The sequence below is a fragment of the Gouania willdenowi genome, chromosome 21 (genome assembly GCF_900634775.1).
Source record: "Gouania willdenowi chromosome 21, fGouWil2.1, whole genome shotgun sequence".
Lineage (NCBI taxonomy): Eukaryota > Metazoa > Chordata > Actinopteri > Blenniiformes > Gobiesocidae > Gouania > Gouania willdenowi.
This window is the reverse complement of record NC_041064.1, coordinates 217,232-242,756: the sequence shown is the minus strand read 5'-3', so window position 1 is coordinate 242,756 and position 25,525 is coordinate 217,232. Positions and strand designations below refer to the sequence as shown.

Below are 25,525 nucleotides of genomic sequence, written 5' to 3'. Positions count from 1 at the left end.
GGTCACATGTCCAATCACTTATCTTACTTTGGCCACTAATCTTCCTTACTGTTTTGTCTTTGTTGTGTCCAACTTTTCTTTATTTCATCTGATCTTTAAATCCTTTAAGAGCTTGTACTTGTTGTGTTTGTGATCTTGGTATCTTATGTTCCCAAAGTTCCTTCAGTAGAGGAGAAGAAACCTTCTACTCCAACATCCAGACCTGAACCAGGTTCAGCTCCAGCAGGTAGTCTCTGTTGTGTACAGACTCATCATGAGTCCATCTGTCCTACATGTTAATGTTTACATGTGTTTGTGAGCTCTTTGCTATAATATAAATAAATCTCCTTAGGGGTAAGGAAAGCTTCTCCCCCACCTCCAAAGTCTTCACCCCCCCCTGCACAGGAGCTTGTGCCTACAGGTACTTAGCATTGATGCTTTCTGCTGTTCGTCCTGTTTTGTTTTCTGTAGGATCTTAAGCTCTTTTTTTATCCTAATCGTCAGGCTCTTTGCCTTGTTTGTGACCAAGACATTTTGTATTTTAAACCTTTTTCCTGCAGAGGAGCAGAAATCTCCATTAGTAACAAAAAAGCCGACACCTCCGGCAGCTTCTGCAGCAGCGGCAGCAACCGTTGCTCCTTATGCAGGTAGTTGTTATTTTAACAAGTCTTCTCTGTGAGTGTCTGTTCTGGTTTCAGCTCTGGTCTCCACTCTGTGTCTGTCACACATTTGTCCTCCTGGTTTGACCAGTTTTTTGTTTTGTCTTTAAAGTGTCTCCTCCAGAGGAAGAGAAACCCTCGGTACCAACTGCCACTAAACGGCCAGCAGAATTAATCGGTGTGCCCGCAGGTAGTTTCTTTTTTGTGTAATTGTGATTTTGTGGACTTGGTCAAGAATGTAGTGGTTTGTGCCAACACTCAGTTGGTTAGTGTTGCATACTTAATTATTTAGTTTGTTTTTGGTCTTTTGTCTAACTCAGTTGGTATTCTTGAAGCTGAAGTTGCAGCTATAGAGAAGAAGCCATCTCCTCCAGCCATGAAGGGTGATCGCTCACCTGAGGACAAAGAGGTCTACTCCCCTGAAGGTAACAGCTCTCCAGAAGACACAATCAGCTTTGAAACATCTTCTCTGTGAGAGTTTTCGTCTTCCACAGAAAAATCATCTATGTTAAAAAAAAAACTTTTACTCTGTGTAAATTTTGGCGAATACTTTACTGAACGTTTGTGTGTGTTTTGTCCACATTGACCCTTATGTACAATCTTACAGACATGGAACCAGTTTCAGCTCCAGGACCAACCAAAGGTACACAAATCCACTATTTACAGAAACCATTCAATCACAGAAAGCTTTATATATTAATGGCTTTCAAATATAATGAAAGATTAGCCCTGTGTTCATGTATGTGAGTAAAAAGTGTGTGCCTACTGTGAGTTCCCTTTGTGTCTGTATGTAAATTGTGTGTCTACTGCCTTGACCACAGCACCAACTCTTAAGCTAAAGGGTAAGAGAAAAGTCAGCAGTTTACCCAAACAACAAGGACCTGAACCAGAGGTGGTCAAACTAAAGAGTGTCGTCCCAAAACCTCAAGAGCCTGAGAAACCGATCACAACTCACAAAGCAGAAGTAATGAAGCATCAAGATGAAGAACTGTCAGTGCACAGACTCCACGACCGAGTAGATCGAGAAATAATAATACAAAGAAGCCCAAAGGTGAAGTTGACTGATGACTTAGGACCTCCAGAGGCAGCTGATAGAGAATCAGGGGAAAATAATCAAGAAAAAGATACTGTTGGAAGACATGAAGAACCTGAATCACAAGGTGTTGACAAAAACAAAAAAACAAAGCTTCCAAGAGCAAAAGAGCAGAAAGATTTAGTGCAAGTGAAAGCAGCAAAGCCAGAAGTCAATAAGGTCCCCTCTATAGAATTATCAACTAAACACAAGGAACCTGAGGAGGTTGTAAGAGAAAAAGTTGAAGTGACAAGTCATTACAGTAAAGTACAACAAGAGCAGGAAGAGCATGAGACAATAACTTTTGGAACAGGTGAACGAGTGGTTTTCCAGTTTGAAAAGGCTGAAAAAGACTCAGGAGAAAGTACAGCTAAGGCAGGGACTCAGGAAAACAAAACAGAAGCTATTTCAAAACCAAGCGATGAAAACGCAAAATTAGCAAAGCTGTCAAAGGTGGAGGGGCCAAAAACATCCTCCAAACTGAAACCTTTAGAAAAAATTGAGGAACTTGAGAAGGTCAAACTGAAAAAGGTTCCATCCAAAGCCAGAGAGCCCGAGAAGGAGGTGAGTACTCATGAAGCCAAAGTTATAAAACACTTTAATGAGGAGCTATCAGTTCATAGGCTTCACGGTCGAGAAGATCAAGACATAATAAGACATGGAAGAATTGAGACAGTTTCTATGGTTGAGGAAGAAACATTTCAGCTCACATACTTGGAAGAAGTGAGACAGTCCGTAGAAGTGAAAACAGAAAAAGAAAGCTCTTCAAAAACACATAAAGTTCAGGAAACAGAAGTAGCTGACCCACCAAATGTAGATATGAGGAAAATAACAAAGCTACCAAAAGCAGAAGAGCAGAAAGAATCCCTCAAACTGAAACCCTTTGAAAAGCCAACAAAACCAGAAGAACCACTAAAGGTCACGCTAAAAAAAGTTCCAACTAAAGCCAAAGAACCTGAGAACGATGTGATAATTCATGAAGTTGAAGTGACCAGACATTTTAATAAAGACATAACTGTGCAGAATCTTAGCAATAGAGAAGACAGAGAGATAATGACTGACAGAAGAAACAAACAAGTCTTCAGTGCTGGTGAAGATGGATCTAAGTTTGGTCATGAGGAGGAGGACAAGAAACTGGAGGTAGATAGTGAGAAAACCAGATGGATAAGAACTCCTAAAGCTGAGAAAGATAAAGAAAATGAGGTGGATTTAGCTAAAAAAAAAATTGAGAAGTTTCCAAAAGCAGACAAGGAGCCAGAATTAATAACACTGAAACCAATTGACAAACCAAAAAAACAAAGAGTAGCAGAAACACCAGAAGGGACTGAGGCAAAAACCGTTAGCAAGCAGAGCCCTGACATGAAAGCAGCAGTCCCACTGATAGACCAACCAACTCCTCCTGGTAAACCAAAGAAAGACAGAACTGTACCCGCAACCACTCAAATACCTCCTCAAGACGACAGCAGGAACCAACAGGACGTCCCACAGATAAAGGCTGAAAGAGTACCAAAAGATGAAGAAATTACCAAACCTGAGGAACAATCAAAACAATCTCAAAAAGAGCTGAAGAAAGAGTCTAAAGTAACTATTCCACCTGTAAAGGTTGAAGCTACTCAGAAATCCACTGAACAACTCAGGAAGGTGGAAAAGACTACCACACTAAAGAACGAGGACAAGAAGCCTCCAAGGACAGTACAGCCAGTAGTTCCTGGCAAGAAGTCCAGTCCTCTGGAGCAGAAAGACACTGAGAAACATTTCCCAGATAAAACCACAGAAAGCCTAAAGAAAGGCTTGGAACTGAAAAAGACTCCCACACAAAGTTTTGGCAAAGAGGAGATAGTGGAAAAAGTCCTTAATGCTGCAAGTCAACAAAAAAAGGTGGAGAGAATGAAAAGCCACTCTCCAAAGTCCACAGACAAGGAGCAACCCCCCCCAGATAAGAAAACCAGAGCTGAGGTCACCAAACAACCTGAGACAGCCGGCAAAGTGCGGATCCCAGTGGCCAAGGAGGTTTCTCCTGGAGCAGTTCAGATGAACAGGATCACAACACAACCTGAGGAGGAGGTGTTTGAAGACAAGTCTGAACAAGTGGAGGAAGACAAAGAGGAGGCCTGGGGTTGGGAACTGGTTCCTTCTGAAGACTGGGAAGGTGAAGGAGTGGATGGTGCACGAGAGACTCCAGGCATGCCTGGTGCCAAACGAGGTGAGGCTGAAGTCCATGACCGTTCACAGTGAGCATGGAGGGTCGTCATCCCATCTGAACACCATGTAAACCTCATCCCATCCTCTCTTCATCGTGAACCCATCCTCTGTCCCTCCATCAGCATCTTCATCAATTTCCTTTCATTCGTTTGTCAGCGTCTACATTTGTCTATCATTGATTGTTCAGTGTTTGAATGTATGTGCCATTGTTGTGCCTTCTTTTCTTCTTCATCCTCTTTGTCTGAAACTTAGTGAGTTGGTCTCTTGATCGACACATTGTTTGGAGCTTTACTTTGAACAGTGATATCTTCTTTAAATTCTTTGAGAAGTTAAAACGTGTCTTCTCCTTTACTCAGAGGGAAAACCTTCAGAAGATGCAGCCAAAGGCCGTGGCCGAGGGTTTGGGGGTGAGAATCTACTGCTTTCAACACATCTATGCAAACATTCTTTGCACTAGATGATGACTTTGATGAACTTTCTAACTTTATTCAGAGCTTTTTCATCTACTCCTAACATGATTCAACCAACAACCGGGGCTAGATGCTAAACTTAACATATAACACTTCTGCTCACATTCATTCAGAGCTGATTATTGATAGTCAGGACCTTCTCTGTCCTGTTGGTTGCCACAGTGTGTGTGTCAGTGTGGACACACACGACACAATGTGTGTCCACACATGTTTGAGGTGTGAGAAACACAGGTGAGTGTAGTGGTAACACACAGGCTGTTCCTCATAGTGAACATTGATTCTATTAATAACGTTTGTAAGCAGAATGTTTCCCTCTATGCTTTACTCATAAATAAATAATGGCTTCATGGTAGGTCTCCTAACATCTCATGATGCTCAGCTTATTTTCATGTCTGAGAAACATTCTCCTTAATGTTGCAGCAAGACAAACTCCATCTCCTGGAGACGGAGGGCGGGGCCGCGGCCTGAGGCCTGGCGGTAAAGGTCCGTCCCCCCCGGAGGAACCCTTTGGAGGGTTCAAGCTCAAAGCCGTTCCTCTGAAGTTCATCAAGAAGCTGCAGGACATTGTGCTGCTGGAGGCCGAGTCCATCGGCTCGTCCGCTGTGTTTGAATGCGAGGTCTCGCCCTCCACTGCTATTGCGTCCTGGATGAAGGATGGCAGCAACCTGCGGGAGGGGCCAAAGCACAAGTTCATGGCTGATGGTAAAGACAGAAAGCTGCATATTATTGACGTGCAGCTGTCCGACACGGGGGAGTACACCTGCGTGGCCAAAAACGCTGGAAAGGAGATTTCCTGCACAGCTAAGCTGATTGTGGAAGGTAATGTCTTATTTTACAATAATGAGTAAATCAAAGAGAACTAGCTTCTATTTTTCAATGTTTCATAAAATAAAACTATTCAGTTTCAATTTAGAATGAGGTCTGAAGATCTGCAGTCCATTATTTCTTTTCAGAGTTAGTCAAGTTTAAGCATTTCCCCCTGGGATAAATAAAGTATATCTGATTCTGATTCAATGTGGCGTTAGCGAACTGATAGTTCAGAGATCATTACAAAGCTTTAAATCTGGCTTGGTTTGACCTCACAGAGCTCCCAGTGAAATGGCTGAAGGAGCTGGAACCAGAGACCTCATGTATGAAAGGCCAGCCCATGTATCTGACCTGTGAGCTGAACAAAGAGAGGGACGTGGTGTGGAAGAAGAACGGCGACCTCCTGAAGACACAGGCAGGTAAAGTGGCTGTTAATGTGATCGGTATGCAGCATGCCATCACTATCCAGAATGCCACGGACGAAGATGCAGGTGCGTACACCTGTGAGGTGGACGGTCAGGAAGACGTGAAAACAACCACCAACGTCAAAGTGATTGGTAATTGGATCACAGCATCAGCCAGACATGTTTAGGTCATCAGTTCAGTCTGCAATAACCATCCTCTTTCATCTAGAAATCATCAAGGACTGGTTGGTCAAGCCTCTGAGGGACCAGCACGTGAAGCCAAAGGCCAAGGCCACCTTCAAATGTGAGCTGTTCAAGGACACGCCCAACTGGAAGTGGCTAAAAGGAGACACTGAGATCACACCTTCTGACAAGGTCAACATCGAGAAGGATGGCAAAGACATGACCCTGACCATTAATAACTGCCAGCCCGACGATGTGTCCGACTACACCTTTGAGGTGGAGGACCGCAGATACTCAGCCAAGCTGACTCTGGGAGGTGAGTCTACTGAGGAACCCTGGTGTATTTAATGTACTGTATCCTAAAGAACAAGCTCTCACGTATCATCAGTAAGGCCAGTAGCATCATAGGTTCATCTCAAACACTTCCACCAGTGACCACCCCCCACCCTCTCCATTACTCACACTGCAGTAAAGAATCTAACAGACATCATGTAGGGTAGGAACGTTTGGATGTTCCTGATTGTGTTGTATTCCACTCAGAGCGTGAAGCAGAGATACTGAAGCCTCTTTCTAGTGTGGAGGTGGTGGAGAAGGAGGAGGCCAACTTTGACACTGAGATTACAGAAGATGATGTGGTTGGAGAATGGAAGCTACGTGGACAGGTCTTAGTCCGGACTCCAGTAAGCCTGAGCAGAACCAATCAGATGTTTCCTTTTAATGGTGTATTCATGTTCTGTGTAGTAATAAGAAACCTTGATGTTGATGCGTGGTGTCCCTCTACATTTCTCTAAGCTTTGTTGAGCTGATGATGTTTAATCGTAGCTCACATTCTCTCCATGTTTCAGACGTGTGACATGAGGATGGAGGGAAAGAAAAGATTCTTAACTCTGAAAAACGTGCAGTTGGACCAGGCTGGAGAAGTGTCGTACCAGGCCCTGAACGCGGTTACCACCGCCATGTTGAGTGTGAAAGGTCTGTATCTCTGTGTGTCTGTGTGCGTGCGTGCGTGTGTTGCTTTGGTCTGCAGCTCCCAGGTGTGAGGCTAGTGGAGCTAATGTAGCTAATGTAGCTTTGTGATATTCTCAGAGATCAGTCTGGGCTTTGTTGAGCCGCTGAAGGATGTGAGTGTGGCTGAAAAGAAACAGGCCAAGTTTGAATGCACTCTGACCAAAGCCGTTGCCAAGGTGATGTGGTTTAAGGGGGTGGAAATCATCACCTCCAGCCCTAAGTTTGAGCTGATTGGAGATGGACAGAAACACATGCTGGTCATTAACAGCTGTGAGTTTGAGGATGAGGATCAGTATTCAGTGGAGGTGTCTGACTGCAGGTCCACAGCTCGGCTGGCTGTGGAAGGTAAGGCTGCTCCTGTTCCATGTGTGTGTGCTGCTGTGCTCTCTGTGTGTGCTGACTCCGTCATGACCCCGTGCTTTTCAGGCATGAGGCTCAAATTTTTACAGCCGCTTCAGGACCAAACGGTCAAAGAAGGTAAAACTGCTCACTTTGACCTGGAGCTGACGCATGACAACGTGCCAGTGGTGTGGTACCGAAACGAGATGAAAGTCCACGTGAGCCGTACGGTCCTCACACACATGGAGGGAAAGAAACACTGGCTAGAAATAAGGACAGTGTCTCTAGATGATACATGTCAGATAAAGGCTGAGGCCAGAGGAATGTCCTCCAGTGCCAAACTGACCGTCATAGGTAACACACTCCTTCATGTCAGGATCAGGGCCACCATGTCAGAAAGTCCCTACAACCTCCTGGTTGGTTTTCATCACTAATGAAGGACTGTGTGCTCTTCTCTCAGAGGGCGACGCCATGTTTGTGGTGAAGCTGCAGGACTACACAGCCACAGAGAAGGATGAGATGACGCTGGACTGTGAGCTGAGCAAAGACGTGCCTGTGGTCTGGTTCCACAACCAGAAGGAGGTGATCGCCTCTAAGATGGTGCAGATGAAGTCTGAGGGCACGCGGCGCTCTTTGTTTCTGAAGAAGGTAGAACAGAGCGACAAAGGCCACTACGTGTGTGACTGTGGAACCGATAAGACCACCGCCAACATCAACATCGAAGGTAAAACCACAGAAGGCTAAGTAAGATCTTAAAGTCACCATAATAACAATGGTGTGCTTTATGAAGTTTTTTCAGTCATAGTTAAATTATAAGATTATATTTCATTTATCAAACACTTTTATCCAAAGTAATGTTCAACATGATCAGTTAGAGTTAAAGGACTGATCAACATCCCACAGTGATGGACCAGGATTAGAACCAATTACCTCCAAACAATCCGTGTACCCTTCGTTCTTTGGTTATTTCGTTTCAAAACCAAATTAAAAAATAGTAAAAACTAGATGTGTTTTTTTTTTGTTTTATTAATTTAAAACCAGAAGCAGGAATACGGAAAAATCAAAAACCAAACAAGCAGCGTTTTTCTGTTTTAAAATTAAATCTAGTTCTGTTTGTGTGATGTGTGGATATTTACGGGGAAACTAGGATGAGAGCTTCATGTTTTAATCTCACCACACAGAGAGGACCCACAGACGGACTTTTATTCTGCTACGTTTGATAAAAATGATCTTGTATCATGTTGTCCACCTCACACTGATGACAGAGGTGTCATTTATGTGTCGATGATGTTTCGTTAAAGAGTTATTGATGCTGGAAGTTTGAATCTGTGAATATCTGCCAACTTTACTGATCAGTGTTATGGTCCAAATAGTATCCAGATAAACTGGTGACTGGGCGGAGTTTTGCTCCTGGTCCGGACATTAAAAGAAGCAACGCATAAGTCATCAAAAGGAAAACTGAAAGTGATGGAGATAAATATGCTCAGATGGACTCTCTCACACACACACACACACACACACACACACACACACACACACACACACACACACACACACACACACACACACACACACACACACACACAAATAATCTGTCCTAAACTGTCTCACACATTAAAAGCATCTATTTACACTTATATTAATGTACACAAAGACTAGCTCCACAAAATCAGAACAACATTTATTGATCTATAAATTAAACTGATCTTACCTTTATAGGCTCAGTTTCCTTTGAACCTCCATTCATGGTGGTTTTTATCATCAGAGAGTTTTTATTTTCAATAAATCACTGTTATTTGGTCTGTTTTAATCTTTCTTTCTCACTCACTTGGTTCTCTCTGTTCCTTGTGTCGATTTCGTCAAAACAAAGCAGCATCTTTCATGTTTCCGTTACGTGTGAGTAAAATTACCGCAATGTACCGACACTGGCTGTAAAGAGCAACTTATTATCTTTCATAAACTGGTGAAATTTCTTTGATAGAGCAAATATGAGCAGAGTTACAGTTATTTAAATGAACGTGTTGCGTTCAAGGACCCTGGGAAACCCAGTCCATTCCTATAATACAGCCGTGAAAAGAGCACGTGTCTGGGTAAATCTGGACGTATAGTTACACTACGCAACAGAAGATATGAAATTAACAGCATGTAATGTCAACAACAAACCCAGAGTCACTTAATGATGACGTAACGCCATACGTGTGTCATAAATTAACGTGATGATCTGTTTGTCTGTGGGAACCGAGTTGAGCTGGTGATCACGTTTGTTCTACCGTGTCAGAAAAGGGACGGGGGGCGGGGGGGGGGGGGGGGGGGGGGGGGAGTTCCTGTTGTGAGCTTGGAACGGCCCAAGCTGGCAGCAGTATGAGTATACCCTTAGTGACACTTCAGCACAACAACTTGAATAGCTTAGCTTAGCTTAGCATGCTCCACCTCAGACCTCAGAGTTGGTCTAAGAACTGTTTCTGCTACACAGCACGGGACATCAAGGTGGTGCGCCCCATCTACGGGGTGGAGCTGTTCGATGGAGAGACGGCTCGCTTTGAGGTGGAGATCTCAGAGGATGACGTGCATGGCCAGTGGAAGCTGAACGGGGAGGTCCTCAGTCCATCCTCTGTGAGTCCATCAGGATCTGTAAACATAGATTACAGTCAATAGAAGCTGTGTTTATGATGTAAACACTGGGACTTTAACTTTGTCTGTAACAGGACGTGGACATCATTGAAGAAGGCGCCAAACACACACTGATACTCTACAACTGCAAGGTGCCCATGACGGGCGAGGTGGTGTACACAGCCGCTAACGCTAAGTGTTCTGCGAACCTGAAGGTCAAAGGTAAAGTTGTGATGTTTGTAGTCTCAGCTGATGATCAGTGTGTTGGTGACATCACTGACCCTGGTCTTTCTGCAGAGCTGCCTCTGAACTTCCTGACTTCGCTGAGTGATGTGCAGGTCTATGAGAAGGACGAGGCTCGCTTTGAGGTGGAGCTGTCAAGGGTGGCTAAGAGCTTCCGCTGGCTCAAAGGCTCCCAGGAGCTGCAAAGCGATGAAAAGTATCAGCTGAGCCACGAGGGCATGTTGCACACACTGTTGATCCGCTCTGCCGCCTACGACGATGAGGCCAAGTACATGTTTGAGGCTGAGGACAAGCGAACGGCTGGAAAGCTGGTCATACAGGGTGAGTCGGTAGATGGTCTCTGGTTGACAAAGACTTCATGTGATGTTCCTGGTGTGTTCCTACCATGACAGGTATTCGCCTGGAGTTTGCCAAGCCGATCAGAGACGTGACGGTGAAGGAGCGTGAGACGGCTGAGTTCAGCGTGGAACTCTCCCATGACAACATCCCCGTGGTTTGGTACAAAAACGACGTCCGGCTTCACCCCAGCAAGGTGGTGCACATGTCCGACCAGGGCAAGGTTCACACGCTGGCCTTCAAAGAAGTCACCATCGATGACACCTCCATGATCAAAGTGGAAGCCATGGACAAAACGGTGACGGCCCTGCTCACAGTCATTGGTCAGTGTCCTCAGGACATCGCACAGAAGGTTTCCGTCTGTGTGTTGATCTCATGATGACATCACATCCTGTTCACTCTCCTTCCCTGCAGAGGGTGACATTTATTTCACCACCAAGCTGCAGAACTACACAGCGGTGGAGAAGGACGAGGTGAAAATCGTCTGCGAGCTCAGCAAGGCCGTGGCTGACGTGAAGTGGTTCAAGGATGGAAAAGAGATCTCTCCGTCCAAGAACATCGCAATCAGCAGCGACGGCAAGAAGCGTATCCTGACCGTGAGGAAGGCAGAGAAGAGCAACATCGGAGCGTACACGTGTGACTGCGGCTCAGACAAAACCACTGCCAACCTCAACATTGAAGGTTTGATTCCCTCAGGGTTCAGGATTCATCAACATCACTTTTGCACTGTCAATGTTTCCCACAGGTCTCACTTTTAATGACTTTAAAGAGTTGGAACAGGAACACAAACACTGATATGATCACATGACAGGAAGGCCACGCTGGTGACACTATGAGCACCTCCTGATGTTCTGCAGAACTCTGAAAGTATATGTGTTTCACACAGAGAGAGACATCAAGGTGGTCCGCCCCCTCTACAGCGTGGAGGTGACGGAGACGGAGACGGCCAAGTTTGAGACGGAGATCTCTGAGGAGGACGTCCATGGAAACTGGAAACTGAAGGGAGACGCTCTGCACCAATCAGCTGTGAGTGTCCTCAGGGGCATCTGGTCCTGGTCCTGATGCTGATTCTTCTTCTTCTGTGGTTACAGGACGTGGAGATCAAAGAGGAGGGAACCCGTCACATGCTGATCCTCTACAACGTGAAGATGGACATGGCAGGAAGCGTCGACTTTTCTGCTGCTAACGCTAAATCTAACGCACAGCTCAGGGTCAAAGGTCAGCAAACAAACAAACACACACAGATAGAGAGAGATACACACTGGACTCATTTTTGTGAATACTTTGTGTGTTTGTTAGTGAATGTGTTACTCCAGGGGTCTGCAACCTGTGGCTCTGGAGCCTAATGTGGCCCTTTGACTCTTATACAATGGCTCCCTATAGCTTTAAAAAAAACTATTGAAATAAATAGTTATTTTTTTACAGAATCTATTAATGATTAATGACAAATAAAATCATGATATAATAATTTATTAAGCTAAAATAAATCACGTTGTACAATGACTCAGCACATTCCTACAACATCTACAGACCATCAACTTTCCTCCACCTGTGACTAACCTTAAGTTTTAAATCCCTGGTAAGAAACTAAACCAACAAAAACACTATTTCTGGAAGAAAATACAGATTTTAATTGTGTGGGAACAGATTCATTTAACCACCAATGTACAGGTTAAATATGTATGTTTTATGAAATGAGTAATTAGCATGTGTTGATCACATGATCATGTGTTATTATATTCTGTTTCTAATATTTTTATTTGGAAGCAGAACAGGATCAGCATAAACATGAAAACTCGTAGAATGCAGCACTTCCTAAATTTTCCAAGTTATAATAGAACCAAAAACAAGCAAAAAAGACAAACAAAACAACAAATGTAGTATGTAATTACCATAAAGTCAAAGGATAAGTCACACCCTCCCAACCCAGTGGTGCCCCACATTCATCCAACCTGTTTACTAGAACGTATCTGATTTTCTCCAAGTGGAGGGTATCTGTTAGGCTACTTATCCATTGGCTGAAGGATAGAAGTTCCACTCCTTCCAACACTGCAGAATCATTTTTTTAGCACAGAGAAGAGCATATGAAAGTAATCGATACTGAGCTTTTGTGAAGTTTTCTGAAGCCCCCGAGACGCCAACAAGGATCAGTAAAGGATCAGGTCTCATTTGTAAGTTCAACGTCCTCGTCAAAAAAGCAAAGATCTCCAACCAGAACCTCTGTATCTTTGGACACAAGACAAAACTATGCAACAAGTTGTCTTCAGCACATTTATCACAGATCCTGATAGATGTTACTCAGTTTCTCCTTTGTGTAATGTAACCTGTGAATCATTTTGTATGAAATGATTTAAGAGAACAGCGGCTAACAAATCGCAGTGACCTCATCCGGTATCTCCAGCCCAAGCTCCTCCTCCCACTTCTTTTTAATTGGTTCCATACTTGTTGAGGCTAATCTTTGATTCCTTAGGTTCCTCTTATGTTCTTAGTTTAACCTGTTCTGGACATGACTGACAATGAGGCTGGTTTTACGCGTGTGACAACTTTGTCCGTCGCAGCACGGTAAAACAACCGTGTTGCTCCGTCAGCCATCTTTTTTATTCTTCTTCGTCACATCAAAAACAACAACTTCCTGTTCATGGGCAAAATAATACAACTGCGCCCTCTTATGGCAAAATAACATACATCTTTGATTTCTTTGTAAATAGCCCAAATTCTCACAAATGTACATAGTTTTTAAATCTAAATATTGCATATGAAATGTATCATTTCCTTTTAACCAAAATATACAAAATTTGAAATACAAACTAATATGTAAACATTAATTATTCATAAACATGTAGGCCGTATGAAATGGCGCTTACAATACTCACTTGGTCATGAACTTGTAGTAGTTCATATAAAAATGAGATGGGGTGTTTATCTAATATACTCCTACTAAAACAAAGGTCTAATTTATCTGGCTCAGCAGTTTTGAAATTGTGGAGATGTGCTTTGACAAAATGTCGGACCTGAAGAAACTTAGAAAAATTCCTGGAGCTGCTGAAACGACAAAAAAGAGAGTAAAGATCACCAACGCTGCACAGCCCCATGTCCCTCCAACGATCAAAGCCTCCATCTGAAAGGGAAGCTGGAAATGCTGGATTAGCAGATCGAGGCTTTGCAAATGATAGAGGTCGTAGTTTGAGCTGTTTAGCCAACTGCCAACAAATTAAAATGCTATTATGTACAACCGGATTATGATTATAAAGTGATATTTTAGAACGGATTGGAGACAACAGTACTGCTCCAAGTGAATAGGGTAGACAATCTTCAGGTTCTATATACAGCCAGTTGCCAGAAAGGATGGTTTCATCCAGTCAGTAAGCCATACAGCGGATATTTGAGACCCAGTAGTAGCGAATAAAATCCGGCAAAGCCAATCCTCCCACTTCTTTCCGTTTGCATAGATGGTTTTTCCTAACTCTATGATGTTTATTATTCCAAATAAATGAAAGAATTATAGAATCCAGTTTTTTAAAAAAGGATTTCGTGAGATACACAGGCAGATTTTGAAAAAGATAAAGTAATTGGAGCAAGAAGATCATCTTAACAGCATTTACTTTACCGATCATTGAGATTGGGAGCGTTTCCCAAAATTGTATCTTTGCTTTGAGTTTCTCTAATAAAACAATATAATTAGCCTCAAACAATAAGTTATGTCTTTATTATCTGTATTCCTAAATATGTAAACTCCTTGTGCACTAGTTTAAATGGAGTCTGTGCTAGTATATCAGGGTTTTTGCAGCGTAATGGCATCAGTTCACTTTTGTCCAAATTAATTCTGTAACTGGAAAAGGAGCTGAACAATTCAACTGTACCTAGCAAAGCAGGGATTGATGTTTCAGGCTGTGTTATATATAATATAATGTCATCTGCATAAAGCAAAATTTAGTTTGAGGTAGATTCAGTATTGTAACCATGAATATCTCATTTTGTTCTGATTGTTTCAGCTCGGGGCTGAGCGGACCACCCTGCTGGGTTTAAATGTGTCAGAAACATCCTGATTAGTGAGGATTCTGGCATTAGGGTTGGAATATAATCATTTAATCAGAGAAATAAATCTTGCTCCAAAACCAAATTTCTCCAGCACGACAAATAAATAAGGCCATTCAACACTTCAGCATCTGGGCTCAGGACAAACAAATCCTCCTCCCGAGAAAGTTTGGGCGAATAAATTATATTTAGAAAATCTGCCTGTCTGGGATAAACCCAGTTTGATCTGGGTGTATTAATTTAGCCATGTTTGGTCTTAATCTTCTTGCTAACGTCTTGGCTAATATCTTGAGGTCAGAGTTCAATAAAGAAATCTGTCTATATGATCCAACCTGTTTGAGGACTTTCCCTTTCTTTGGAATGACAGTGATTATCACTTCATTAAGACATGGAGGAAATGCACCGGCTTTGAAAGCCATAGTGTACATCCTCAGAAGATATGGAGCTAATGTACGACTGAATTTCTTGTAAAACTCATTGCATATTCTGGTCCTGGGCTTTTGCCGTTCTTTAACGATTAAATTGTTCTTGTTATTTCTTTGCATGTAAATTCAGGATCCAAATAATCACAGTCTCTCTGAGAGAAAGAAGGAGGGGCACATTTTTTCAAAAGCTGTAACCCAACCTTTGTTGGAACATGGGACTGTGAGATGTATAACGTCTCATAAAACTGTTTAAATGTATTATTAATGTGTTTAGGTGAGAAAATAGAATTTATGGAGTGAATACACCTATCATTTTCCCTCTTCCTGCCTCGCCAACACCTTATGAGGCTTGTCTCCAAATTCAAAATAAGTTTGTTTGATGTACACGAAGGTTTTAGAAATCTTTCCTGAAAGGATTTTATTTAAACAATATTTTAATGCTGACATTTTATTATGTCTCTCTGCCAATGGCTGCGCACTTCTTGTATAGACATTATGTACATGGGAATGAAATGAATACCGCCTCCCTGCTGGGTTCAGGATCCTCCATACATCAAACAGATTTGTGTTTCTCATATACAAATTCTGAAAATCCCTAAACCTATGGATCTACTACCAAATTGAAGTCACCTCCAATTATTCATTTAGAAGAAGAAATATCAGGGATTAAATTAAAAATCTCCCTAAATTATTAATTAACAATTAGTTATAGGACTCAGAGCGTTGGATGTTCAGTGTTCTAAACCTGTGGTCCTGTGATGCAGCCCGCTCCGTGGCCCTCATGGTGCCTCTGAAGGACCAGACGGTGACGGCCGGGGAGACGGCCACCTTTGAGTGTGAGCTCTCCTATGAGGGCATCTCTGTGGACTGGTTCCTGGGAGGTCAGAGGATGGAAGCTAGCGACAGGGTGAGAACATTATAGATATACAACATACACGTCACAAACTAAAGAAAAAACACAGTTAATTTACTAATGAACTGTATTTATTATTAAAAAGCAAAGTGACTGTTGACTGGTGTCAGTCCATCAAACTAACGTCTGAACGATGAAATATTCTTCTGACTGTGATGAAGAGTTTGATGATGAAGATTAAAAATGATTCCACACACGGAGCAACTTTTAAAGATAATAATCAGTATCTCTCTATGTGGCTAATAAAGATGATAGTTAATAACGATAATAATGATGGTGATGATATTGGAGCTAAATCGCTGTGTGTGTGTCCACAGGTAAAGACTCGTGTGGCAGGTAAAGCTCACACTCTGACCATCAGAGACGTGAAGCTTTCAGAGGCTGGAGAAGTCAAACTAACAGCCAAAGACTTCCAAACCACAGCCCAGCTCATGGTCAGAGGTGAGAGGAGGAGGAGCTGTGAGGGGGCGGGGCCTCTTTAACTTATCGGTCCTTTGGTTTGAATTGTCCCTGTCGTTGTCTGATAGAACCTCCAGTGGAATTCACCAAACCTCTGGAGGACCAGGCCGTGGAGGAGGAGGCCAAGGCCATGCTGGAGTGTGAGGTGTCTAGGGAGAACGCAGAGGTGCGATGGTTCAGGGAGGGACAGGAAGTCAGGAAGACTAAAAAATACGACTTGGTCGCTGACGGAAGGAAGAGAATTCTCATCATCCATGACTGCATGCCAGACGACGCCAAGATGTACACGTGCGACGCCAAGGAATTCAAGACTTCCTGTTTCCTGGAAGTCACACGTAAGACCTGAACTCACATTAAAATAGTGTTAGTATTTAGTAACTAATGTTAGTTACAGGTGACACACTTCACACACATTGTCTAGAATGAATGTGGTGGTGGGAGGGGCCAATAATGCAGTATGGCAGTTTGTCCCAGAGCAGCTGTGGCAACAACTGTAGCTTACCACCACTGTTAAAGAATAATGCAATGTAAAGAACTTTGGGTGTTAATGAAAGGAGAAATATGAATATGAATATTTTTATTATTGTTATTGTTGTATGCATTATTATGATTATTATTACTATTACTAGAACAGTGCCTGTCAGAAGTATGCATTCATATAGTGGGAGGAGCTTAAGTAGAGTTGTCAGTTATATCCAAATGAGTATGTGTTTAAAGGTTAGATGTACATAGAGGTGTACATACTGTACTCTGTAGTGTTTATTTATGGGTGTAAAATAAAGTAGTGAGTGTGATTTATCTGGTTTAATTCTATGAGACATGAATATGATAAATTGGTAAATAAAGTTTGCACCAATGTTTGCTGGACATAAACAAATGAATAATAAATGTAGCATCCCGTGTCCTTAGACCCTCCTACGATAACTAAAAACTAAAAAAACACAGTGGGAAAATGAATTACATACAAACATGTTATATACATCCAAACTACGACCTTAGAGAGACACAGGTGGGTTTACACCAAAGACCCCTCAGCAGATTCTTCTCATATTCTGCCTGTGGCACCAATAGAATGTGTAATATAACTTTAGTTTTACTTTTCATTATTTACGTAAGGTGTGCATTAGGTTATAAACACGTGGTGAAAATATCAGTGTTTATAATCTTTCCCTGTACATTATAGTAGTAGTAATAGTAATAGTAATAGTAGTTATCGTAGTAGTAGTAGTAGTAGTAATAGTAGTAGTAGTAATAGTAGTAGTAGTAGTAGTAGTAATAGTAGTAGTAGTAATAGTAGTAGTAGTAAATATAATAGTAGTAGTAATAGTAGTAGTAGTAAATATAATAGTAGTAGTAGTAGTAGTAGTAAATATAATAGTAGTAGTAGTAGTAGTAGTAGTAGTAGTAGTAGTTATAGTAGTAGTAGTTATAGTAGTAGTAGTAATAGTAGTAGTAGTAAATATAATAGTAGTAGTAGTAGTAGTTATCTAGTAGTAGTCGTTCGTAGTAATAGTAGTAGTGTAATCGTAGTAGTAGAAATATAATCGTAGTAGTAGTAGTTATAGTAGTTTATGTAGTAGTGTTATAGTAGTAATAGTAGTAGTAGTAGTAGTAAATATAATTAGTAGTAGTAGTTAGTAGTTATAGTAGTATTAGTAAGTAGTAGTAGTAATAGTAGTAGTCGTAGTAGTAGTAGTAGTAGTAGTTATAGTAGTAGTTAGTAATAGTAGTAGTAGTAAATATAATGTAGTAGTAGTTATAGTAGTAGTAGTAGTCACTAAATATAGTAGTAGTAGTAGTAGTAGTAGTTATAGTAGTAGTAGTAATAGTAGTAGTAGTTATAGTAGTAGTAGTAAATATAATAGTAGTAGTAGTAATAGTAGTAGTAGTAAATATAATAGTAGTAGTAGTAATAGTAGTAGTAGTAGTTATAGTAGTAGTAGTAATAGTAGTAGTAGTAATAGTAGTAGTAGTAAATATAATAGTAGTAGTAGTAGTAGTAGTAGTTATAGTAGTAATAGTCGTAGTAGTAGTGTAGTTATAGTAGTATAGTAATAGTAGTAGAGTAGTTAATAGTAGTCGTAGTAGTAGTAGTAGTAGTAGTAGTAATAGTAGTAGTAGTTAGTAGTAGTAATAGTGTAGTTAGTAATAGTCGTAGGTAGTAACATATAACTAGTATTGTAATAGTAGTAGTAGTAAATATATAGTAGTAGTAGTAGTACTAGTAATAGTGTAGAGTAATAGTAGTAGTAGTAAATATAATTCGTAGTCGTATAGTAGTAGTAGTAAATATATAGTAGTCGTAGTAGTGTAGTTAATCATAGTCGTCGTAGTAATCGTAGTAGTAGTATAACTATAATAGTATAGTAGTTAAATCGTAGTAGTAGTAAATATAATAGTAGTAGTAGTAGTAGTAGTAAATATAATAGTAGTAGTAGTAGTAGTGTAGTAGTAGTTATAGTAGTAGTAGTAATAGTAGTAGTAGTAAATATAATAGTAGTAGTAGTAGTTATAGTAGTAGTTATAGTAGTAGTAGTAATAGTATTAGTAGTAATAGTAGTAGTAGTAGTAGTAAATATAATAGTAGTAGTAGTAGTAGTAGTTAGTAGTAGTAATAGTCGTAGTCGAGTAATAGTAGTAGTAGCATATTAATAGTAGTAGTAGTAGTTCAGTAGTTTATAGTGTAGTAGTAGTTATAGTAGTAATAGTAGTAGTAGTAGTAGTAAATATAATAGTAGTAGTAGTAGTAGTTATAGTAGTAGTAGTAATAGTAGTAGTAGTAATAGTAGTAGTAGTAGTAGTAGTAGTAGTTATAGTAGTAGTAGTAATAGTAGTAGTAGTAAATATAATAGTAGTAGTAGTTATAGTAGTAGTAGTAGTAAATATAATAGTAGTAGTAGTAGTAGTAGTAGTATAGTGTAAGTAGTAATCGTAGTTAGTGTAGTAGTATATTATAATTATAGTAGTAGTAGTAATAGTAGTAGTAAATATAATAGTAGTAGTAGTAATAGTAGTAGTAGTAGTTATAGTAGTAGTAGTAATAGTAGTAGTAGTAATAGTAGTAGTAGTAAATATAATAGTAGTAGTAGTAGTAGTAGTAGTAGTAGTTATAGTAGTAATAGTAGTAGTAGTAGTAGTAGTTATAGTAGTAGTAGTAATAGTAGTAGTAGTAATAGTAGTAGTAGTAGTTATAGTAGTAGTAGTAATAGTAGTAGTAGTAAATATAATAGTAGTAGTAGTTATAGTAGTAGTAGTAATAGTAGTAGTAGTAAATATAATAGTAGTAGTAGTAGTAGTAGTTATAGTAGTAGTAGTAATAGTAGTAGTAGTAGTAGTAAATACAATAGTAGTAGTAGTAGTAGTAGTAGTAGTATAGTAGTAGTAATGTAGTAGTAGTACATATAATATAGTAGTAGTGTAGTAGTAGTAGTTATAGTAGTAGTAGTAATAGTAGTAGTATATAGTAGTAGTAGTAGTAGTATAGTAGTTATAGTAGTAGTAGTAATAGTAGTAGTAGTAATAGTAGTAGTAGTAGTAGTAGTAGTTATAGTAGTAGTAGTAATAGTAGTAGTAAATATAATAGTAGTAGTAGTAGTAGTAGTTATAGTAGTAGTAGTAGTAGTAGTAGTAGTAAATATAATAGTAGTAGTAGTAGTAGTAGTTATAGTAGTAGTAGTAATAGTAGTAGTAGTAAATATAAGTAGTAGTAGTTAGTAGTAGTAGTTATAGTGTCGTAGTAATAGTAGTAGTAGTAAATATAATAGTAGTAGTAGTAGTAGTAGTAGTAGTTATAGTGGTAGTAGTAATAGTAGTAGTAGTAAATATAATAGTAGTAGTAGTAGTAGTAGTTATAGTAGTAGTAGTAATAGTAGTAGTAGTAAATATAATAGTAGTAGTAGTAGTAGTAGTTATAGTAGTAGTAGTAATAGTAGTAGTAGTAGTAGTAGTAAATATAATAGTAGTAGTAGTAGTAGTAGTAGTAGTTATAGTAGTAGTAGTAATAGTAGTAGTAGTAAATATAATAGTAGTAGTAGTAGTTATAGTAGTAGTAGTAATAGTAGTAGTAGTAGTAGTAAATATAATAGTAGTAGTAGTAGTAGTTATAGTAGTAGTAGTAATAGTAGTAGTAGTAAATATAATAGTAGTAGTAGTAGTAGTAGTAGTAGTAATAGTAGTAGTAGTAAATATAATAGTAGTAGTAGTAGTAGTAGTAGTAGTAGTAGTAGTTATAGTAGTAGTAGTTATAGTAGTAATAGTAGTAGTAGTAGTAGTAAATATAATAGTAGTAGTAGTAGTAGTAGTTATAGTAGTAGTAGTAATAGTAGTAGTAGTAAATATAATAGTAGTAGTAGTAGTAGTAGTAGTTATAGTAGTAATAGTAGTAGTAGTAATATAATAGTAGTAGTAGTAGTAGTAGTAGTAGTAGTTATAGTAGTAGTAGTAATAGTAGTAGTAGTAAATATAATAGTAGTAGTAGTAGTAGTAGTAGTTATAGTAGTAGTAGTAATAGTAGTAGTAGTAGTAGTAGTAATAGTAGTAGTAGTAGTAGTAGTAAATATAATAGTAGTAGTAGTAGTAGTAGTAAATATAATAGTAGTAGTAGTAGTAGTAGTTATAGTAGTAGTAGTAATAGTAGTAGTAGTAGTAGTTATAGTAGTAGTAGTAATAGTAGTAGTAGTAGTAGTAGTAAATATAATAGTAGTAGTAGTAGTAGTTATAGTAGTAGTAGTAATAGTAGTAGTAGTAAATATAATAGTAGTAGTAGTAGTAGTAGTAATAGTAGTAGTAGTAAATATAATAGTAGTAGTAGTAGTAGTAGTAGTTATAGTAGTAGTAGTTATAGTAGTAATAGTAGTAGTAGTAGTAGTAAATATAATAGTAGTAGTAGTAGTAGTAGTTATAGTAGTAGTAGTAATAGTAGTAGTAGTAAATATAATAGTAGTAGTAGTAGTAGTAGTTATAGTAGTAGTAGTAATAGTAGTAGTAGTAGTAGTAGTAAATATAATAGTAGTAGTAGTAGTTATAGTAGTAGTAGTAGTAGTAGTAGTAGTAAATATAATAGTAGTAGTAGTAGTAGTAGTTATAGTAGTAGTAGTAATAGTAGTAGTAGTAGTAGTAGTAATATAATAGTAGTAGTAGTAGTAGTTATAGTAGTAGTAGTAATAGTAGTAGTAGTAAATATAATAGTAGTAGTAGTAGTAGTAGTAGTAGTAGTAGTTATAGTAGTAGTAGTTATAGTAGTAATAGTAGTAGTAGTAGTAGTAAATATAATAGTAGTAGTAGTTATAGTAGTAGTAGTAATAGTAGTAGTAGTAATAGTAGTAGTAGTAGTAGTAGTAGTAGTAGTAGTAGTTATAGTAGTAGTAGTAATAGTAGTAGTAGTAAATATAATAGTAGTAGTAGTAGTAGTAGTTATAATAGTAGTAGTAATAGTAGTAGTAGTAAATATAATAGTAGTAGTAGTAGTAGTAGTAGTAGTTATAGTAGTAGTAGTTATAGTAGTAATAGTAGTAGTAGTAGCAGTGACGTGCCGTCAGGGAAGGCAAAGTAGGCAGTGCCTACCCAAGGGTGAATTGATATTTTGATTATTTAATTATAATTTTTTTTTTTTTTTTTAATTTTGTAATTATAAATTATTTTTCCATTTCCAATAGCCTACAGTACCTATAAGTTTGAAAGTGTCCGCATTTTGTGCGTTTCATAGCCCAAATTACTAAACAGCGCTATTTCCTGGAACAGCTGCACAGTCTTTTTTTTTTTTCACTCCGCTATAAGGCAGAGGGAGGCCACGCCCCCTCCCAAAGGCACGTTGCTCTTCTGCCTCCGTTCCCATTGCGTGATTTTACGTGTTTGTGCAGTCAGGTCCCCAATAAGACATCCATTTACGCGTAAAGGCAGCGTAGACAGCTGCCTTTACGCGTAACTGCGCTATGCTAAATGCTATACGTAAATTCACAGCACATTAGTGAATAGATGACACGTGACTCCTGCTGCTACGTTCTTTAACTAGTGGGCGGGATAACACTACAGTCAGGATGACAGCGCTAGAGATGATAGAGAAACTTTGTACTTTAGTTTTACTTTTCATTATTTACGTAAGGTGTGCATTAGGTTATAAACACGTGGTGAAAATATCAGTGTTTATAATCTTTCCCTGTACATTATAGTAGTAGTAATAGCAGTAGTAGTTATCGTAGTAGTAGTAGTAGTAGTAGTAGTAGTAGTAGTAATAGTTATAGTAGTAATTGTTGTATTGTATTGTATTGTATTGGTTTATTTGAAAGGGGACAGTGCAATTTCATATAACCTATGAACAAACATGGTTAAAAAATGGCCGCACTCTATTGGCTGACGATGGTGCCCTTCAGACTGACATCAACAGTTAGAACCATCTGATTGGAAATCTAATGACATCACTGTTGATGACATCATCAGTGTTCTAAAACAAATGTTTGACAGAAGTCCCACAGTGTGGATTTAAATTGGTTTTGAAATGACCAAATTACTCCATAATAACGGATGCACACACTGAGTATTTGGAAGCCATTGACAAAGTTTCAGGTCGATCAGACACTGACGCACGCACGCACGCACACACACACACACACACACACACACACACACACACACACACACACACACACACAGACCTTTCTTGCGTTATAGATAGATTACTATTATTGATTTTACATCTAAACCAGTGGTTCTCTGATAATAAATGTAACAGTATTGAAACACCAATAATACTCACACACAGCAGCAGTTTTTCACCAAAGGAATAAAGAAGTTGCTCAGATTAAGTCTTTGTGTTTGCAGCTCCTCACGTGGAGTTCACCAAACCATTGCAGGACGTGGAGGTCCCAGAGAAAGATTCCGCTACGTTTGAGTGTGAAGTGTCTCGTGAGTTAGCAAAGGTGAGACCAGAGCTCTGAGCATCATTAGCTGGTGTTTGATCTCTGCTTCACTCACAGTCTGTGTCACTGCTTCAGGTTCGCTGGTTCAAAGACGGCAACGAGATCAGGAAAGGGAAGAAATACGAGATTATTGCCAAAGGAGTTCAGAGGATTCTCATCGTCCATAAGTCAGTGTTTGATGATGAGGCAGAGTACGAGTGCGATGCCAGGACCTCCAAGACTTCGGGCATGCTCACCGTTATTGGTAAGTTTCTGTGTAGGAATGATGCTGCTCAGCATAGGCTCTGATGCTATGATATCAACAATAACCAACAGTAAAGTCACATTCTCATCAATGGATGGAAGTGATTAAGAGTTTGGTCCAAACATGGGCTCAGATTATCTCTTTTTTCATCAATGTTCATAAAAAGTTAAAGGAAAATAATTTTACAAAACAAAAAAACAAATAAATCCAAAGCAGGTCTTTTTGTTTAAAGTAAACCCTTCAGCTGGTTTTGTTTTCTTGTCTTCTTAGAGGAGGCAGCGAGGTTCACCAAGAACCTGTCCAACGTGGAGGGGATGGAGACGGACAGCGTGAAGATGATCTGTGAGGTGTCCAAACCCAGCGCCGAGGTCACATGGTATCACGGTGACAAGGAGCTGCCAGAGGGTGGCCGCTACGAGCAGATAATGGATGGACGGAAGAGGATTCTGATCATCCAGGATCTAAGGATGGAGGATGCTGGAGAGTACAACTGCAGGCTGAGTCCAGATGTTAGGACTTCAGCATCTCTAAAACTCAACGGTAAAATTCTAGATGAGCAGAGCTGTAAGTTATTGGCTCTGTTAACGTTTAGAAGAATTCTGCGGCGGAGCGGGCCACTCTGGGCTGGCGTGCAGCGGGGGTCGCCCCCTGGACCGCTGGGGGATGTGGCTGGTGCCCGGCTGCGCTTGGGGGTGGGGGGTGCTACCGTGCTCCGTGGGGCCGGCATGGTTTGGGGGGGTGCTGCGGGGTGGGTCTCCAGCTGTGCTGCTCAGTGCGTCCCTGGGGCCCGTGGTGGCGCGTGCCTGTCTGCGCCTTCTACCCTCTCCGGTGTCCCGCCATGTGGACAGCCAAGCTCACAACAGACAGGCCTCCTACATAGACACTTAAATCCCAGCTGGTCTGGCTCACTCACTTGGTGCACCACACACCCATACCCAACCCTTGGGGGGTTGGATGGTGGGGCTGGGGGGGAGGGGGCCACCACCTGTGCTACTAAGTGGTGCGGGGGCAGCACTCCCACCTCAAGATGCCCAACTAATCCCTCCAATTTTAATCACACCTCAACACACCACCCCCCAGAGGGTATGACCACCACCTCCACCCTCTGGAGCTATTGCACCACATACACATATATACACAAAAGTTATATGCTTGGGCAGTGCCCTGTGAGGCCAGGGTTGTAGGTCTCGGTGTCGGGGTATGCTGGGTCCTCGGCTCCTTGGGGCTTTCTCGGGTGTGTATATGGGGGGCGGTGGCCGCCTCTCAGCTTGGGATTTTAAGGGCATCTGGGGGGCTGCTCATGGGGGATGGCCTGGGGCTCCTTGGCCCCCGCTCTTTCTGCTAGTCTGGCTGCATCTTCGGGTCCGGGGCAGTGCTTAGGTTTACAGTAGAGGTTCTTACACATACACTGGTCTATGATGCACTGACATGTCTTAGACTGTAGATAAAACTGGGCTTAACTTTAGACACGTTGATCCTAAATACCAGTTTTAGGTTTTATCACTCACTCCTTCCCTCTGTCCACCACCATTATACCTAAGATTCACACTGGTCACCAGACTGGATTGATTACACAACACAATAAACACAATATACACAACTACAACTAAACATCTCACTCACTTTAAAATAATCAACTTTTCACCACTTTTGCTCTCTCTTTTTATATTCTCCCTATAATAAAGTGTTTCTTACCCTTCCTTATGGAGGGCTGGTGATGGTCACAGTTATACAATAAAATAAATTAATGTATTTAATTGCAATAACAAAACATGCATTGCTGTCTTAAAAAGATTGCACTTCTTGTAGTGTTGACCTCTGACATCATGTGCAGACAAAAGAAAAGAAAAAAAAAATCTGCTTATTTGGAACCTAATGTGGGACCATCAGCAACACCAGAACCAGATCTGATCCACTTCTTCTCTCTAGAACTGGCAGCTGAGTTCATTGCCCGACCTCAGAACCAGGAAGTGGTGGAGGGTGAAAAGGCAGAGTTTGCCTGCTCTGTCTCCAAAGACACCTACGAGGTGAGGTGGTTCAAGGCCGACAAGGAGCTGGAGTCTGGAGATAAGTACTCCATCATCAGTGAAGGGAAGAGGAGGGCCCTGATTGTAAAGAGCTGTGAGCTGAAGGACGAGGGAGGTTATGTTGCCCACATCGGGAGCGTGAAAGCCTCGGCCGATCTCTGCGTAATTGGTGAGGCTTCTTTTTCTGGTCTGGCAT

At 40.3% G+C, this 25,525-nt stretch overlaps 1 protein-coding gene across 1 annotated transcript in view; it reads left to right on the top strand.

The window, feature by feature from the left end:
* Nucleotides 1-25,525, top strand: part of LOC114454835 (titin-like) — a 168,620-nt gene that overhangs the window by 49,266 nt on the left and 93,829 nt on the right. The window contains 30 exon segments of the mRNA XM_028435630.1: nucleotides 158-226; nucleotides 332-400; nucleotides 540-629; nucleotides 751-828; nucleotides 959-1,063; nucleotides 1,246-1,281; nucleotides 1,460-3,913; nucleotides 4,269-4,319; nucleotides 4,803-5,201; nucleotides 5,468-5,746; nucleotides 5,823-6,092; nucleotides 6,317-6,456; nucleotides 6,622-6,748; nucleotides 6,863-7,129; nucleotides 7,211-7,477; nucleotides 7,584-7,847; nucleotides 9,597-9,736; nucleotides 9,829-9,955; nucleotides 10,031-10,297; nucleotides 10,369-10,635; nucleotides 10,727-10,993; nucleotides 11,199-11,338; nucleotides 11,404-11,530; nucleotides 15,537-15,679; nucleotides 16,003-16,126; nucleotides 16,213-16,479; nucleotides 22,961-23,058; nucleotides 23,134-23,302; nucleotides 23,573-23,842; nucleotides 25,232-25,498. Coding sequence (XP_028291431.1) covers nucleotides 158-226; nucleotides 332-400; nucleotides 540-629; nucleotides 751-828; nucleotides 959-1,063; nucleotides 1,246-1,281; nucleotides 1,460-3,913; nucleotides 4,269-4,319; nucleotides 4,803-5,201; nucleotides 5,468-5,746; nucleotides 5,823-6,092; nucleotides 6,317-6,456; nucleotides 6,622-6,748; nucleotides 6,863-7,129; nucleotides 7,211-7,477; nucleotides 7,584-7,847; nucleotides 9,597-9,736; nucleotides 9,829-9,955; nucleotides 10,031-10,297; nucleotides 10,369-10,635; nucleotides 10,727-10,993; nucleotides 11,199-11,338; nucleotides 11,404-11,530; nucleotides 15,537-15,679; nucleotides 16,003-16,126; nucleotides 16,213-16,479; nucleotides 22,961-23,058; nucleotides 23,134-23,302; nucleotides 23,573-23,842; nucleotides 25,232-25,498 — 7,638 coding nt within the window.